This window comes from Palaemon carinicauda, chromosome 3 (genome assembly GCF_036898095.1).
Source record: "Palaemon carinicauda isolate YSFRI2023 chromosome 3, ASM3689809v2, whole genome shotgun sequence".
In the NCBI taxonomy this organism is placed as follows: Eukaryota; Metazoa; Arthropoda; class Malacostraca; order Decapoda; family Palaemonidae; genus Palaemon; species Palaemon carinicauda.
The window spans coordinates 159,615,745-159,634,219 of NC_090727.1; the positions used below are offsets into that span (position 1 = coordinate 159,615,745).

Here is an 18,475-nt window from a genome sequence, read left to right on the forward strand (position 1 = left end):
GTTCCCAAACAAACACACACACAAACAGTGTGTAAAACATAACCTCCTTCCAACTTCGTTGGCGTTGGTAACAAAAGCAGGAACAATGTAAGCATTGCACACATTTTAGCTTTTACTTTCTTTCTTTCCCCCAGATGAAGCTTGGTGGCAAATGGGCTCCTCTGCCCTAGCGCTGAGCCATATAAATCAATATCATTACAAACAAATAGATTCTGGGAGATTCAAGAAAAGTCCGAGTAAAAACACTAAATAAATTTATTGATATACATTACAATACTCTGTGGGGTTCATCGTTCACAAAACAAATATTACTTGGTAACCAATTTTTTTTATTTTTTTTCTTAAGAAGAAATTTTAATGCGACAAAGCATGTATTCAGTTTTTCTAAAGAAGTAAAAGTAGTGAGTACAAGACAGAACAGCTTTAATACCATACAATAGTCGAAAGTATCCTAACATTTCATTCTCAAACTTTCTTCTCTTATACTCATTGAAATATTACTTTAACCCTTTCACTGTCGGTGGTGAATTCAACGAAACTTCTGATGTAGCGAAATCTTTCACGGCCACACAAGCCCTAGATTGTTGATATTTATTGGAAAGTTACCATCAAGACCTTTCCATTGAATACCAACTTTCTATAGTTTGGGTGATTTAAAAAGGGAGTTTCCTCTTGCAGATTTTAACGAAGTCACCACTGGCAGTGATAGGGTTAAAAAGGAGTCAGCCTAAAATATATGTAACATTAATTCTTAAACAAAACGTTCTGTGCTTTTTAATCTTACACATGAATTTGAATTTGCAATTTCTCTTATGAAATTTTATTGACACCTTTAACTGTTGATTATAATGCAGTGAAAATTAAATGGTATAGGCAGATTTGGCCTTTTAGTGAAAAAGAAGTGTTCTTAAGTTTTACCAGAAGCAAAATTCGAAAACTGTTAAAGGATTTTCTAACTAGACCCAGCTAAAATTTGTGAGAGTTCTGGGATATCGACTCCATTGTATCTTGTAATGTCCAGCCAACGAAATAACAATATCTTGCATCACCAAAGACATAGGATTTTTATCTAAAACCATGTACAACACTCAAAATTCATATCATGACTGTGATGAAGATATGGAAGAAAAAAAATTGGCTGAAAATCTTTCAAGGAATTTATAAAAAAAAAAAAAAAAAAAAAAAAAAAAATAAGTTGAATAACTTGAATTTCAGGAATAAGAATATCGAGGAAGGAAAGAGATGAAAAGATGCAATTTGAAAACAAAATCTCATTTGGAAAACAAAAGGATATATTTCCATTTTTTTTTCTCTGTTAGCTGAAAGAGCTGATAAATCAGGTACTAATAGCTTTTGAAATTCATTTACATTTGCACACAATATTATAACCAACAGTTTATACAATTGAAAAGGGAATTTTTACTTTGCAAACATTACTCGGTATGTATTAGGCTGCAATACTTTAGTACGTGATATGGTAATTAGGCATCAAATTCCATAATGAATAAAAACAAAATTTCCTTAACAATTAGATAATTTTTGGCACATACACTGACAGAATACAAAATATTGACATCCACGTGATTATGCATCTCCTTTTTAGCCTACAAAAGGAAATTCTTAAATGTAAAACGTAATCAGCTGGAGAGTGGTGCATAATTCTCATGAATACATCCCATCATTGTGGATATCTGCATCAGCTATCCCAATTCCACCTGACACAAATATTGATACTTCACAGCTCTAGAGAGAGAGAAAGAAAGAAAGTAATCAGCACTTGATGATTCCCACCAATTATGAGAAAGTCGAACAAGAAAGATTTCCTTTGGATTATGAGATCTGAAAAAAAGATGATGTATAAAGAACTGATTATGACTTTCCATTGCCTGTTTAAACTATTTGGTTTATCCAGATTTCTCTCAGCCTCTTGGGTGTTACCCAATAATACTTCTCTCTCTTCACACACGGGCCAACTAAGTTCTATATTACGACATTTCATTATAAAAATACTGTACAGCAAGCTTACAATCCTAGTGATACGTAGACACACGCCATTTTCATTAGCATGATGCAAAGAAGCCAAAATCTAAGGTGAGAAGAAAATCTTGTTTTTTTTTAGTCACTTTTTTTTGGCATCAGTGTGGTATGAAAGCTATGATATATCTTATGTTGTTCTCTTGGTAAGTATCCACACTTTTCTTGCTCTGCCATTGTTAAAACCACTCGTATCTTGGTTATGGAACCCTAGCTTCTCGGATTCGCCAACTACTTCGAGGTTTTTGTTCACAATTGTTTTATTTCGTTCACCTGCGAGTACACCAGCCTAATTGAACCACACTAATCACTCTTATATAAAGAAAATGATTAAACTTATCTTTAGAATGTAACAAATGGTTGTGCGTTTTCATCTTTCAAATGGAAGACAGTAACATATTTCCGTGCTTCGTCGATTTATGTTTAAATCATAAATGCAATTTTTATTAGCCTTTAGTGTAAATCGGGCTTCATTCACCTTCCCAAACAACACTCAGGAGCAACGCCACACTTAATGGGCTACAACAAATTGTGAGTGTGTCATTCCCAGTATCTCTCTAAGCAAGACTATCTTCTAAAGTCTAAACTATTAACAGGTACCGTTCTTTACATTTTTTGGTGATCACATTTCACCACTTAAATTACACTGTCTCTTCATCAGGCTGATCAATTATTGGTCTTTGACAGTAATGGGATTGATATCAATTCGTTTTCAAAAGCTTGAAACAAAAAACAGATTTCCCTGACCATAAACTGTGCAGCAGTTCCCCAGGCTACATTTATTTAGTCTGCAAAACTAAAACAGAAATTATGATTCACTGGCAACATTACTCTGCGACGAGGACTTGCCATTTTGAGCAGATCCCAATGAGACACCTTTTGTTACTAAAGCTGCAAAAGCTAAGAAAGAGATGATATAGAGAGGAGGGTCCAGTTAGAAGCCAAAATTGGGCTCACAATGTTCTGTTCACTTATGATTTACTCCATGGCGACACCACGATGTCATATGGCCTGTAAACCTGTAAACGCAGTAATAAAACAAATATAAAGACACTAGATGCAGTCATAGATAAAGTTAGGTGCTACATTATCACAAAATTAATCAAACATCAGTATTGAAGATCTCTGAAGTTAAATTTAAAATGTTAATCATTTGAATTCAACGAATCTCGATCAGAAAGCATTAACAACCAGAAAAAGTTCGTTATCTATACAAGGCATATCAAGTTACACTGCTCATGGTTATATACTAACCTATCAAACTCAAAGAAGCCATCATACATCATTGTGGAAGTAACAAACCTTGGCATTTAACTCGATATCATGGGAAAGGTCCTGTGTTTCTGACCAACTGCTTCACATCTGATCACTTGTATTCATGAACTCTCTCTTTTGATTTTCCTAGCCTATTGATTGCCCAGTGAGGCTAACACCAAACTCCCAAAGGCTCTAAACTTTGAAATTAAAAAGGGGGTGGTTGTTGTTAGCCGTACACCTAGGTCCCCCTCGTCGCCTTGCAAAATTTGTCCGATCATTTCTTTCTGAGGCTCGAGATCTTTTCAAATTCAAGCAGAGTTTAATCTTGACTATATTTTCAAATCTAAGACAGCAATTAGTGCTAAGATTTTATGTTACCAGAACATCAAAAGTAAAGAAAATTGAAGGATTACTTTTAATTATCATTGATCATTGAGCATTTATGGAATCTACCCTATACCCTATACTCATCTTCCTACGGTACAGTATTTCGTATGCAATGAGAACACTACTGATGATATTTCAAAAGGCAAATATATTATCAACCACACTATTTTTAAAGGGGGATATTAAGATCAATACTCCATTACCACGTAATCACAGTAAAGTATATGTGTATATATATGCAAAAACTATTTGATAGTCTGACTAAAGAGTCAGGGCACTGTACAAATACACAAAGACAACGACTACTCTATAGGGAACTACTGTATGTATATATATATATATATATATATATATATATATATATGTATATATATGTGTATATATATATTATATATATATATATATATATATGTATATATATATATATAATATATATATATATATATTTATGTATATGTGTCTATATATTCATATATATATGTATATAAATTTATATATACAGTATGTATATATATGTATTTTATATATATATATATATATATATATATATATATATATATATATATATATATACATATGTATGTATATATATATATATATATATATATATATATATATAGTTGAGTTGACATTGATTTGAAAGTGTAACGGTGAATTTGATCTGTATCCTAAGTTCCTGTAGAACAGTAGAATACTAGTATCGAGTCAAGAGAGAACAAACTGCTTGCTGGAACACCAAAAAATACTTGGAAAAAATCACGATCACTGTACACGTGTTTTTTTTCTCTTTCTCCTAGTGGAAGATAATCTATGTCTGCAAAGGAACCTTTATTCTAACTGGAAGGAGGTTTTCTACAAGGGAAAGGGATGGGGTTAGGGTGAAGGCTGGAATTTTTATTTTGACTACTCTAATGATAATGTCATCTCATGGTGGGTTAAGCTAAGCTGTAAGTGGGATAATCCATGTGTCGGCATAGTTAATCTGTGAGTTGGAAGTGAAAACTAGTCATGTTATAAGGGGACTAAAATCCTTTCTTAAAGTTCTGTGGTGTAGTGAAACCTCATTTTCTTTTTCTTAAAAAAAGAGAGAAAAAAATTAAAAGCACAAGTATTACAAGTCCAGTCCTGCCGCTTGAAGGCATCATGTTTTAAATGGGGCTTCTGAACTTGAACCTGTCTTTTCTATTTATTTTTTTTTTATTGTGAATATGTGATGCTGAAGATGATGAATGACTAAATGTCAAACTCAGAGGGAGGATTTTAAATGAATTTTAATCTGATTATGCAAAACTTCCATGAGGTTTTTGGGCCTTTTAGTTATTGATTATTTTGTAATTTATTTTAAAAATAATACCTGAATTTTAGAGTTTTCGCGACTTATTAATACGTATATATTATATCCATGTACAGTATGCATGTATAGTTACTCCCGGAACTTTATGAAATCCACAAATCAATTACTCTCTCAATTAGTCTCTAATTTCCCCGGGGGTTATGGAAGATCACTTAGTGAGCATTACAAGGTTTAAAAGTTTTGTTAGATTGTAAAGGCTATCTAAAGATGTTTTGTTTGGCTAGATTACTGTACAATAGGACATTAATAAGTACCGTCACATTCAGTGTTGCAGATGCAGGGCCACCATTTTTTTTAAAAATCTTATTACCAAAATTCATCTGCAATGAAAGAACGATCTTTTTTCAAGCGTAATTATTCTAATGCTTTCTTGGTTTCTACAGTATGTGTGTTGGGTGTATTTAAGAAGGAATTCTACTAGTGCTACTTTTGTGGCGCAATTTATGTTTAGATTTGCTGTCTCACTTTAGGACCCTTTTGTTGTTATTGATAGATAACTATGCCCAAAAACATTAAATGCCAAGGTACGGAAGCCACACGAACACAATCATAACAATGATGACGAAGAAGAAGGCCCTCAGGAGAAGGTACCGCTCCGAGATGTTTCCCCACTGGTTGTAGGAGTACGGACAGTCATATTCGATGTGAGACCGAACGTTATCTTTGTCGAAGGAATCGTATCCCACGCACTTGCCACACAGGTAAAAGAGCACTTGCGAGGTGAGGGCCGCTGTGTCTAAATCTATTGTCGTGGTTACATTTGCGTTACCAGTTGAAGATGGCAGGGGAATGTCAGCAAACGTATCGGCCCCGTTTCCGCCGACATTACCTCCCACATTCAAATTGAAGGAAGGGTTCCCTGCTGATGCACTTGCTGCAGCAGCTGTCCCATCTGCAGGTCTTGGAAGCTCAGGAAGGTGAGCAACTGTGAGATGGGAGGAACATTCTACGAGTATCAAGCCCGGACAGTGGTCGTCTTCCTGCGCTCCAGCAATGAAAGGCCACCTTCTGTTCAGTTCCTGTGAACGTAGAATTATTGAAGCTTATCTATTGAAAAGTTGGAATCATATCATATATACCCGTTTACAAAAATTAGCATTAATGTATTCATTTTTTTACAAGCATGCTCCTTTGTAATAAGATTGGTTGTATAGGCTATGTAGCTATAGAAAGTGAGCAATCATAGCCTGATTTTGGAGCTGTACGAACAAGACTATCCCGTTCAGATCAGAATTTTTCTGGTGTAATGAAATACTCTCTGTAGGTCTCAAATTTGGCTTTAAATTGTTGGAATGAGCTGGGATTGAGGTATAGTATGTCTCAATGAATAATATACACTAGACTGTACTGTATATATAGATGAAGGGACAGATGGAAGCCGTTAGGTCTTTTGCAGGAGAAACGGTCAAAAATCTTTAGAAGGAAAATGAAAAAGGACAGCATTGCGGTAATTATGATTGAAGTTCAGAAAAAGCCATGCCTGTACAAGTAGATTATTATGGCAACTGGCAAGACCAGCTAGAAAATATACAGTGGTACTCCATCAAATGAACACACTGGCAGATGGGATTATGACAATCGCATTGGATGTTCCAATCTCTTCCTAGTGTGCCAAACTTGGAAGCTCAATAAACATGGTGGCCTCAATCCACCCCACCACCACCACTGCCACAAGTGGAACATCATACATGCATAAGAAATGCTGTGGATATCCTTCATGGCTTTACATGAGACCTATAGGAAGTGTTTCTATGTAATAACCGTTTCTTATAATTTGCATTTGACTATATTGTGCTACATTATTATTTCTAATTTTGAATGTAAATGATTAAATTGTATTTATTTCTGATGGTTGGGATTATAAATTATTCAATTATTACCAACACAAACTTTTAAAAATTTGTGCATATGGTATGGATGTGGAATGCTCTGAGTAAATTTCCTTTATTTCTTATGGGAAAAATTGTTTTGGATAATGAGCATTTTGGACCGCGAGCAGAATAGATTAAACTCATAAACCGAGGTACTACTGTATGTGTGTGTGTATGTATATATATATATATATATATATATATATATATATATATATATATGTGTGTGTGTGTGTGTGCCTTTGTTAATTAAACAAATTAAACTGCTGATGTCTTGGTTTCATGGAATGATAGTGAACATTTCTGAAAATATCAATTATTCTTTATCGAAGAAACTGAACTCGAAGTTTTCTACAAACAAAAATTAAGTCTCATGTATTCTTATATATAGAAATCAAATCTCGTTCAGTACATGTCAGAAAATAAACTTTCTACTCGTTGCTGAAAAAATATAAGCTTTGTATATTTGCTAATAAATGAATTGGTTAAGTCAATTGTTTGGCAAAGAAAGTACCAGATGAAACATTACCTTTCTGACAAGGGCTTTGTTGCAAACTGATGTTAGGCATGGCGGCTGCACCTTGGGCGGTCGTAATCGTTTCAGAGAACAGGTGCGGAGGAACCTGAATGAGAAAAAAACTCCCTTGAAAACACTAACTGGAAGAGAGTCGCTAGAGGAAACATTAACAGGAAAACAATCACGGGTAGAAACGTTAACTGGAAGACTGTTACAGTTTAAGATATGACCTGGAAAAGAATGACTGGAGGAAACATTAACAGGAAAACAATCACGGGCAGAAACGTTAACTGGAAGACTTTTACAGTTTAAGATATGACCTGGAAAAGAATGACTGGAGGAAACATTAACAGGAAAACAATTACAGGGAGAAACATTAACTGGAAGACTGTTACAGTTTAAGATATGACCTGGAAAAGAATGACTGGAGGAAACATTAACAGGAAAACAATTACAGGGAGAAACATTAACTGGAAGACTGTTGCAGTTTGAAATATGAACTGGAGAAGAATGATTGAAGGAAACATTAATAGGAAAACAATAATGGTTGAAATGTTTTCTAGAAGACTGTTACAGTTTAAGATATGAACTGGAAAAGAATGACTAAAGGAAACATTAATAGGAAAACAATAATGGTTGAAATGTTTTCTAGAAGACTGTTACAGTTTAAGATATGAACTGGAAAAGAATAACTGAAGGAAACATCAACAGGAAAACAATCATGGGTTGAAACGTTTACTGGAAGACAGTTACAGTTTAAGATAAGAACTGGAAAAGAATAACTGAAGGGAGCATTAACAGGAAAACAATCAAGGGTAGAAACATTAATTGGAAGATAGTCACAATTTAAGATATGAACTTGAAAAGAATGACTGGTGGAAATAATAACTTATCTTTTCATTGACGGTGATAATTATTTACAACGTTGATAGTATGTGATGTCAGTGTCAGATCGATTTCATTTTAATGCAGTTTATTTTTTTTTCTTTTTGTGACGAACCAAGTTTCACTATATATCGTAATTGGCAAGATCGTTTTCATGGCGACAATGTCCAGCTTTCCATTGCTAATCTTTGACTCATTAGTCATAAAATAATAGACTTTTAATCATAAACATTTACGATTCAGGAGGAAAAGACTAATACTGACTGAAATCAATAAACTTTAATTGACAAAAAGAAGCCCAAATTTACCTAATGGAGACTGATAAGAAGGTCCTAGGAAAATGTACATGAATGAATAGATGGACCCCATCCACCGTAAGAAAGGGATACGGAGAAGTGAAGGAAAAACTAAATAAGAGAAATATGATTTTTAATTAAAATAACCGCAACAAATAGTCCTGAAAAAATGATCTAAATATTTACCTTTAGTAAGCAAAATGCAAAAAATTGTTTCCCGATTATCTACTTGTTATCTTAAGAGCTGTGAATGTGACGGGATGTTTTCCTTTGTACAAGCTCCAGTAATGTGCCTATGGTTTTCCCGACTATAGTCACCACGAAGATTCCGGAGGAACTAAGCCCCACTCCTGATGACGTCATAACCAATCGTGTTGTCTCCCCCGTTAGCAGCGGTCACAAATTTTTCAGGGGACGTATTGTGACCACTGCTAACGTGGGAGACAACGTGAAAGGCCATGACGTCATCAAAGGGTGGGGCTTATTTCGCCCGGAATCTTTGTGGCGACTACAGGGGCAGTGAGCATCGTGGAATCAAACAAAAGTTGTGATCAGGCCTCCAACTGGGTAAGGGTTCTTTGGTTAATTTAGGTTAAAGTGTGTAAAATCAAGACTTGGTTCATATACTCCGAAATTTTTCTTTACAAATGTAGGGACAGATGTGGTCATGCACCTAATCAAAGAAGGGATTTGATTGATGTAATTCAGTGACTTACATAAGCTCAGTTATCCCCCTTTTTTAATTATTGTGATTCTTTGTGTAGAATTAGCAAAACGGATGAACATAAGACTTGAAGGATAGAGGATTGGGAGAACCAGGTAATGCTGGGCTATTATTATTATTATTATTATTATTATTATTATTATTATTATTATTATTATTATTATTATTATTATTATTATTACTAGCTAAGCTACAACCCTAGTTAGAAAAGCAGGATGATATAAGCTTAAGGGGCCACAGGATGCCATAAGCCCAAGGGCCCCAACATGGAAAATAGCCCAGTGATAAAATGAAATAATTAAACAAATAAAATAGTATGCATGAGTGTACCCTCAAAGCTCAAAATTAAAGTAATAGAAACGAAAATAAGCCTGAAAAATAGAGGATTGTACAGATTGGGGAAAACAAAAGCAAGAAGAAATTGACCTGACAGGAACCGCAGGACAAGGCTCCCTCGCATGTTCGTGAGGAATGGCGTCCAGTATGGTCGAGTAACCGCCCTCAGAGTCGCTGAGCTCTGCTGCTATGGATGCCAGGACGCCTCCTCTCAGTCCTCTTTCTGACTCTTGGACCACGTACGTCTGGTAGAAGGAAAGTGGCACGTAGAGAAATACCAGAACGGTAGGATGCTTGCTTATTACCATATCATTTTCTATATTTACAGCATTGTTACATCTATCAATTCAATGTAAACTTGGAGAAGAGGGATCTTGCCAATAGTTTCTGGTAATTGGGACTTTCACCTGTAAACTTTTACACCCAAAAGGGAAAAAAAAAAAACATTTTTATGAGGTGATTGTAGCTACTATATCTGTAAAATGGAGTTTTTTCTTCAACTTTAACTATAATCAGAGGGAATGCAGTGCTCTATCAAAAAGGGGATTGGGAGTTGAAGTAGAGGAAATGCTAAATTGCAGATTTTAACGATTTATCATTACAAGAATCAGAGAAATTTTAACAAATGCTAAATGTTGTATTTACAAGTGCTGCCTATTGTGAACCTCTGCTGAGAGTATTTGGTTCATGGAAGGGCTTTAAACTCAAGAAATCAGAGAAAGGTCAGGTGATGTACGTACTTGCAAATATATAGCATAAGACATGAATGTAAGATGAAATAGTTGGCTTGCAGTTGATAAATTACTAATTGAGGAAAGTTAGTAGAATGAACTAATAGATTTAGCTTATATGGAAAAACAGATACCTATTTTTCATCTAAAGAAGCCCAAAAATTTTTCTATGAAAAATATTCACTTAGAGCTCATTCTCAAAGAAGTCATTCATGTCTTTCCTATAAGAGAGCCTCACCTGAAGGACAGGATCTGTACCAGGAGGCTCGGCATTCGATGGAAGAGTGAACACCGTCCTTGGCTCCCCTTTCTGTCGGCTGCTCTGCGTTGCTTCTTGGTAAGTAGGGAGAGCATTGGGGTTGCACAACTGGGAAGGAAAGGATTTACACGATTAGAAGATCTTTCTCTGGATGGAATGTACGTCTATTAATTAAAATAACAATAATTCAAATGCTGAAATTGATTAACACGCCATAGTCTCAAACTGGCAAACAATATAGTCTCTCTTATAGACCAGATGAGGGCTTATAGTGGGGCCTCTAAAAATAATTTGAAATACAATTGTTAAGCCAGCATTGTACACCAGAGAATAAAAACAAATAGCAACCGGAGACTCTATTCAACATTAGGAAGTAGGAGACCATTGGAAATACCCCTGTCACACAATCTGTTGGACTGAAGTTCGTGGCCCTCTCAAGTCTATAGCGTCTAGTCGTATCTGCTATCTCACCGTTCTTGTGTACTATGGATGGGGGATTGGGGATCCTATAGGGCTACCTGCCAAATCATAATCCACCACTGCCTAGCCCTCCATGTTTCCTAGCTTGAGCGTAGAGGATTCATGGTCGTTAATCATATGCATATATGGTTGGTCTCTGAAACATTGTCCTGCTCCTTGCCTCTGCCAGGCATAAGCAACAAACTATGGCTACCTAAAAATGAATGCCAACGTATTAATGTTGTTCCTCTGGAGGATAATTATTTGAAGTTCAGTTGTCGGGAGAGGTTTGTTTCTTGACTCGAATGAGTTGGCTGCGGTTTTCACATCATACCAGACACCAACAATGTCATATATTCTAGGATGGCAAATATCTTTGGAGGAAAGTGTATTGTTTGTGTAGAAGATTGTTCTTTGTTATATATGAGTGGATTAATATCCTAACATGAGATTTTTAATGACTAAAGCTACCTCATTTACATCTTTGAAGCAATATAGCAATATAGGTATATATTTCTATCAACCAAACTTTCATTTCCAGAATGCGATAAAGGGAGGGTAGGGAAGTTGACATGGCTGAGAATATAGGTAATTTTAAAAGATTTCTAATCTTATGCGTTGTCTTACAATGTTGACAGTCTAAATAACATTTCATCATATGCCGATACAATACATCAACAAGGATAATAATAGAACTGACTAGAAACGATTGCATTGGCTTTTGTTGTTTAGTATTTAGACACTGCTAAATTCAACATACTGAATCTTCGCTGTTATTATTTCTGAAATCTTAAGATGGAAATGAATGAGAATGACATACCTGGTCATACGATGGAGGAGGCGAGTGAAGGCAAGGCGGGACGGAGTCATGGGAGGTCAAATATGTTAGTGCTAAGTTGTGGACCCGGGCTTCTCTCTCGCTTAAACTGCTCCCTGGTGTGCCAGTGTTGGAGCTCGCCAAATGCTCCAGATTGCTGATGGAAGTCAAAGGAGTTTAAAGGGAATCTGAGGCGGAAATGCTAGAAATTAAGGAGGAAATTTGGGGAGTTTGAAGGGCATTTGATATTTACGGTTTCATGGATTGGGTAAGTTAGGGTGTATAAAAGACGTCTAGAGTATAGTGTATCGTAAATGGACGAAATCAAAGTTGGTGACGTTCTGTAAAGTAAATTATTTTGTTTAAATGTTGCATGAAATTTCGACAGAAATCCAAGAAACTATAACCACAAGACATATATTTTTATTCAAAACCAGTACACTAGAGGAAAAAACATGAATCTTAATATTCAAAAGTCTAGACACTAAAGGCCATTCTTAAAGCTATTGTTAAAATGAAAAATTTATGTTGCTTAAGCAAAATGAAAATGTCTTGCACAAGCCAAAATCTTAATGATGGAAGTATGATAGGGAGATGAATAGATTAAACATAGCTAAAGATGATGTTTGTCATGTTCCAATCGAATAGTTTATTGTTTTATTTCCTGTTTTCTAACAACTCAAATTTCAGATTTGCCATAAACCTTCCATAGCCCTCTCGGGTCTCATTGAGGCTTGTTGACTTTTCCACTTGACTCCTAAGGCCTGTTGCAATGTCAGCAATGTTCACGGAAGATTATTGTGTCAAATGTGTCAGAAATTCATTGGTGGTCACCATGCCAAGTACTGACCAGACCAAATTTTGCATAATTCACGAATTGAAGAACATGTCACGCCATTTTACTTAAGTCAGTGGTTACCCAGCCAAGTACTGACCAGAATAACAGTAATTATGTCAAATGAATTTCAGGTAGCCTTTTATTCCTGGTATCTGGTTTTGGGATTATAAGAAAGATTCAGTTGTTTAGGTGGCAATATAACATCTTGATTGATTAATGTTCTTTGAGGGATACTTTATCTGAAAAAAAAAAAACATGATGGCTATTAAGAATAGAATTCTAACTGTTGAAAAAACGTAATCGATCTCGACAGTAGGATTCTTACTGTAATTATACATAAAGTAATTAAGATTACTTATATATTAACCCTTTGACGACCACGTAAAGATTAGTGTTGTAAGTTCCCAAGACTGAGCGCTAGCAAGAAACTGGGAAGAAATATTTTTTTCAAATCACTATAGCGACCATAATATTTGAGCTGGGATATTCATTTTGGTCGCGATTTTTTCCTCAATAATTATGTTTTACGAGAAAATAACGAGAATTGCAATAGAACATGCGTATCTATGATAAATTTTGAGATGTGTGCAAAAAACTGCTAACTGCGCGTATATTTTTATTACGTATGCAAAGATCACTCCTAAAACCACTCTCAAAATAATTTCTGAAAGCATATCATACACACTCCACTTAATCCACTCTCAAAACGATTTAAAAAAACATCTTCAACTCCACCTTCAACACCAACAGTGCCTCACTTTACACGAGATCCCATTTCACCATCATATACTGTACATCTCTCTATTTCTTAGTAACGATGACGAACATCTTCAGTATCAGTTTCACCCTTCCTGAATCTGATATACACATATGCCCTTATATATTTGTTTGAATTGTTAGAATCGTCTCTTAGTAGCTCGAACCTGATTGTACTTAATGCTAGGGTAGTTTTACGACTTCAAAATGCACTTGTATAATCCAAATTCTGATCAGATATCGAAGTAGAACTTAAAGTTGCATCATCTTGCCCTTCATGAGAAAATCCAAGGTTCCTTAGACCCATAAAATATTCTTGCAGACATCACGACCATCACTAAAATGTTCTCTTAAGTCTTTTTGCAATGTTTGGCATAATGTAAAAAACGATCATTGGCTTATATCCAATATAAATATATCGAACCTCAAGGCTTGTACCATGTCTTCTTGGGGAAAGGTTTCTAACCTCATAGTCATCTCTACCTTGACTGATATCCACAACAGTTGGCAAATCACCTGGCACTTAATACTCTCATCCACTGTATATATATATATATATATATATATATATATATATATATATATATATATATATATATATATGTATATATATATATATATGTATATATATATACAGTATATATATATATATATATATATATATATATACATATATATATATATATATATATATGTGTGTATATATATACAGTATATATATATATATATATATATATATATATATATATATATATATATATATATATATATATATTACTAGCTAATCTACAACCTTAGTTGCAATAGTAAGATGGTATAAGCCCAGGGGCTAAATAATTAGACAGATATGCATACACACAAAATCAACCCTTCCCATCCCTCCCCCTTTCCTAAATACAACGGCAGTTTTGATCTCGCCAGGGTATGACTACTTCATCCTCATCATACTCGATGGACGGGGAGAGTCAAATCAGCTATAAGTCTGGCAATATTGCTGAGCATGACCGGAAAGAAATATTTGTATATATACCTATGTGTGTATGTATGTATGTATATATATATATATATATATATATATATAATGTATATATATATGTATATATATATATATATATATATTTATATATATATATATATATATATATATATATATATATATATATATATATATATATATATATATATATATATATATAGCCAGACAACTGCTCTTTATTGTAAAGAGCAAGTCCTTACTCTTTCTAGTCCTGAATGTGTTGTCCTTCCACTTAGTCTTGTTAAATGTCCTAACATAAAACTCATTAGTAAATCAGGTTTCATGCATTTTCTTCTCTTCAGTTTTATAGTCGTACACATTTAGAACTTGTAGACTAAATACACAAGTGTTATGTACATATCTTTTTGGTTACACGTGTATAGAATTTAATGCTGTGAATTGTATGTTTCAGTCCTTTTTGAGATTTTCATACAACACAGTAGTGAGAAAGATTTAGTAAATTTTATTGGCATTTTATAAAAGTGAAAGGGATTGTAACTGGCTTCTCAAACATAAGCTCGCTGCAACTTCGGTGGAATTTTCTCCTATCAAGGGATCAACAGTTAACTGGGTGCTTCTCTGTTTTGGTACACTGCATTAGTATTCCAAATTATTATCACTTCCTAGGTTATGGATGGTTTACACTAAGCTGGCCTTATGCCAGTACAGACTTGATTTAAGGTAGTCTGATGATATGACAAATCACTGAAGGTTATAAAAGCCTTGCATGGTGGTAAATGGAAAACTACATTTTATACCTAATGTTATGGTAAATCAATCCTTTATATTAAAAGAAAAGTCAATATGCATTCTGGAAGAGAAAAATTAACATTGACAATAAAGAAATTCTATTTTGTATAATCACTTCTTAAACTACTTTTAAATGATATTTGGTATTTGTACCTTATGTCCCAACCCTTGAGTTGGGGGGGGGGGGGCATTCAGCACCAAGGGAGAGCAAAGTCCTCTGTCATACTGTTAGGTTAAAGTTAAAAGAGGTTGGACTGGAAACCAGAAGAAAGGAAATGGGACTGGAGGTCAAGATAAAGGCCAAAATGCAGTTCAGCTAGGGAACGGAGCTATGCTGCAAGCTCCCATGGTAATAGTGACAACACTAACTCATCCAATTTAGAAACTACTTTTGTGTAATGGAGGTTACTGTAATACCTGTGAGACTACACAAATATAGTGATTTAAAAGGAAATTCACTCGGCAGTGAACCGATTTCCAAGTTGTGCTGTAATGCGACTAATAGTAGCTATTTGAAATATATCTAAGCTTACACATGCTGAAACAATATAGAAAAGTTGAAGTGCTTGTACCTGTTAATAAATAAAGTAGCATTCTAAATGTTTGTTATTAAAGATAGCATGCCATATACATAATTTCATTTTCAAAATAAAAAATGGTATTAGAATGGAAAAATTAGATGGTAGTTTGCTTTTGTAAATGGATATCCCTAGTTACATTATTTGCATGAAAGAAAACCATGGGAGAAAATTGGTAATTTTTTCAAACAGGTATGAAGAACAGATACAGTCCTAGTGTATGCTGAAGTTTCATGTAGTGCATAAACATGCAAGAAAAACAACAAGGATAAAGCCTTCGGTACCTGGAAGCTTCGGATATCCTCAGGGCAAGTGAAGCACTTCTTGACGTGGGTGACGGATGTAATGTGGACGAAGCAGCTGATGTGGATCTCACTATCCTAGTAGTGCTTGGGGAATGACTGTGGTGCACATATGGTGTCCGTGTGACAGACGGGAAAGAGAAAGACAGTGAGGAAGAAAGCGAGGAGGATGGCAGAGAGGTGTAGATCGAGGGGACTATAGATGTAGTCGGTACGGAGGGGGAAACTGAAGTGGAAATGGAGGAAGCTACTGAGAGTGTAGGTGAGCTGCGTAACCTCCCTACAGAAGTTATTGGAGATGGGTGCCGAGCAAAAGTGACAGCGGGGGATGAGTCTGGGCTGTTACCTCTCATGACCATAGGAGAGAAGCTATAGCTCCTCTCGGCAGCTGAAATTCCATGTTCGGGTGTGTAGTTGTGCTGCAAAATGACCGAACTCCTCGATACTTGTGACGAATTTGAGGGAATTCTGTAAGCATGATCCTGTGGAACAAAGCCTTGTCTTGTTGATGACAGGTTGCTCGATGGTGTCGAACCTGCTGCAGACGCAACAGGATCGAGGAAGACAAGGGTTCTTGACTCTGGTGATGACAGGGATTCATTTGGTCTGAGAGGTCCTGCTAATCCCATCATGTCTGCAGACATGGAAGGGGCAGAGGAAGAAAAGCAGGGCTGTGTAGTGCCAATGGTGCGATACACTGAAGGCCTTGGAGGGGTCTTGCTGCAATACTGTGCCTCGGCTCCACACAGTGTCCCATGGCCAACTCCTTGACTATCGTCTGCAGGCATCCTGGCTGTGAGATTGGAAATATCATTAAACATAAGATGTGAAGATACAACGAATGAAAAATATATACTATAAAATTGTTGTGCAGTGGGAAATAAATCAAGTAAGCATTATCTGATGGGAAGTCTTGTGTGATATTTATATAGCCATTAAAGTCTCTTTTAATGAATGTAGGATTTGAGCTATTGATTACTTCCAAATAACCTAATATATAGTTGAAGGAATCTTTTTAAATTACGAGTAAAGTGTTCATAAATGCAACTTTTTCATTTGTGAAACAAATTCTTAGGATTTCATTGTTTTTATTTCAAAGACATTCAAGATCTATTTTCCTTAGAATACAATTCCACATCTTTGTAAATAAATAATCCCCAAATATATTCTGTCAAACTCAAAAGACATATTTAAGTGTCAATGCCAAGTATAACAACACTTTTGTTGTACCTCATACGTGGTTATTATGAAGAACCCGATTGAAACTATCATTTCAATTGTGCTTTTTATAATGATATTATCAATGAAGGTAACTCTTATTTTGAGTTTTATAATAACATGTAAATCAGCATATTTTTATTGGAGATATGAAGCTAATTTCTTCCAGTGAGACTACCATCTTTTGTTTTGATCATATACACTGAGACGACAAGTACGTAGCATTCATCAACCATTGCAAAAGAATAGTAGACAGATTAGAAAATAGAAATGTGATTATAGAAAGAATTTGGGATATATGTAGGTAACTAGTCTTAAAATCAAGAATAAGGACATATATTACCAGGTCGCTAGTAGCAACAGGCTTTCAGCCAGGCTACCAGTGTGGGGAAAATATATAATCATATTCATTCACAAGTTGTTGAAACAAATTGTTAGTGCAGTACATACAAAGTAAAAAGGTTAGAGCAGAAAGTTGTAACCCATCAAGTCTATCAAGCTGTGAGCAAGGCTTGAAGTCGGACCCCACAGAAGGCGTTGCCAGTAGTCACACTAAGCCACCACGACCCTGATATCCAAGAAGAGCGAGTATCTGTTGAAGGCAGTTAAATGGCACGGTGGGTGTAAAGGGGCTAGGCGTACTGCTGATGAGCCTTCGATGTAGGTGTATGAAACTGCTACTGTTGAGGAAGGTTACTGTTTGGGATCCATGTTTTACCAGTTAATGTGTGACTGTAGTAGTGATAGCGGTTACTACAGAGCAGCCATCACCTTTAGGGATAAAGGTTTGAGGAGAAAAATTTACTTCCTAAATAAGATGTTGGAAAACTGTCATAAAAAACCAAAGACTTAATAAAGAAAAATTTAATAATGAGGGTAAAATTCAAGAAAGAGGAAATAAAACTAGCAGAACTTTCCAAAACAAGGAGTAAACCAAAACCCAAGACATTCGTAAACATTATCAGACCAAAATTGAGGAAACACTAAAGAAAGGAAGAAACATCAAATTGATGAAAAGAGGACTTGTAACAGGACGCTAACAGATATTTGCTTTAAAGGATGAAAATGGA

General features: G+C 35.2%; 1 protein-coding gene across 1 annotated transcript in view; it reads right to left on the bottom strand.

Moving 5' to 3' along the window:
* Window positions 1–4,308: 4,308 nt before the first annotated feature.
* Window positions 4,309–18,475, bottom strand: part of LOC137637976 (uncharacterized) — a 17,530-nt gene continuing 3,363 nt past the window's right edge. The window contains exons 2-7 of the mRNA XM_068370078.1: window positions 16,170–16,980; window positions 11,931–12,084; window positions 10,631–10,759; window positions 9,752–9,906; window positions 7,433–7,526; window positions 4,309–6,051 (exon numbers count right to left, since the gene is read on the bottom strand). Of these exons, the coding sequence (XP_068226179.1) occupies window positions 5,545–6,051; window positions 7,433–7,526; window positions 9,752–9,906; window positions 10,631–10,759; window positions 11,931–12,084; window positions 16,170–16,975 (1,845 nt within the window). The 5' untranslated portion in view covers window positions 16,976–16,980 and the 3' untranslated portion in view covers window positions 4,309–5,544. The remainder of the gene's footprint in view (window positions 6,052–7,432; window positions 7,527–9,751; window positions 9,907–10,630; window positions 10,760–11,930; window positions 12,085–16,169; window positions 16,981–18,475) is intronic.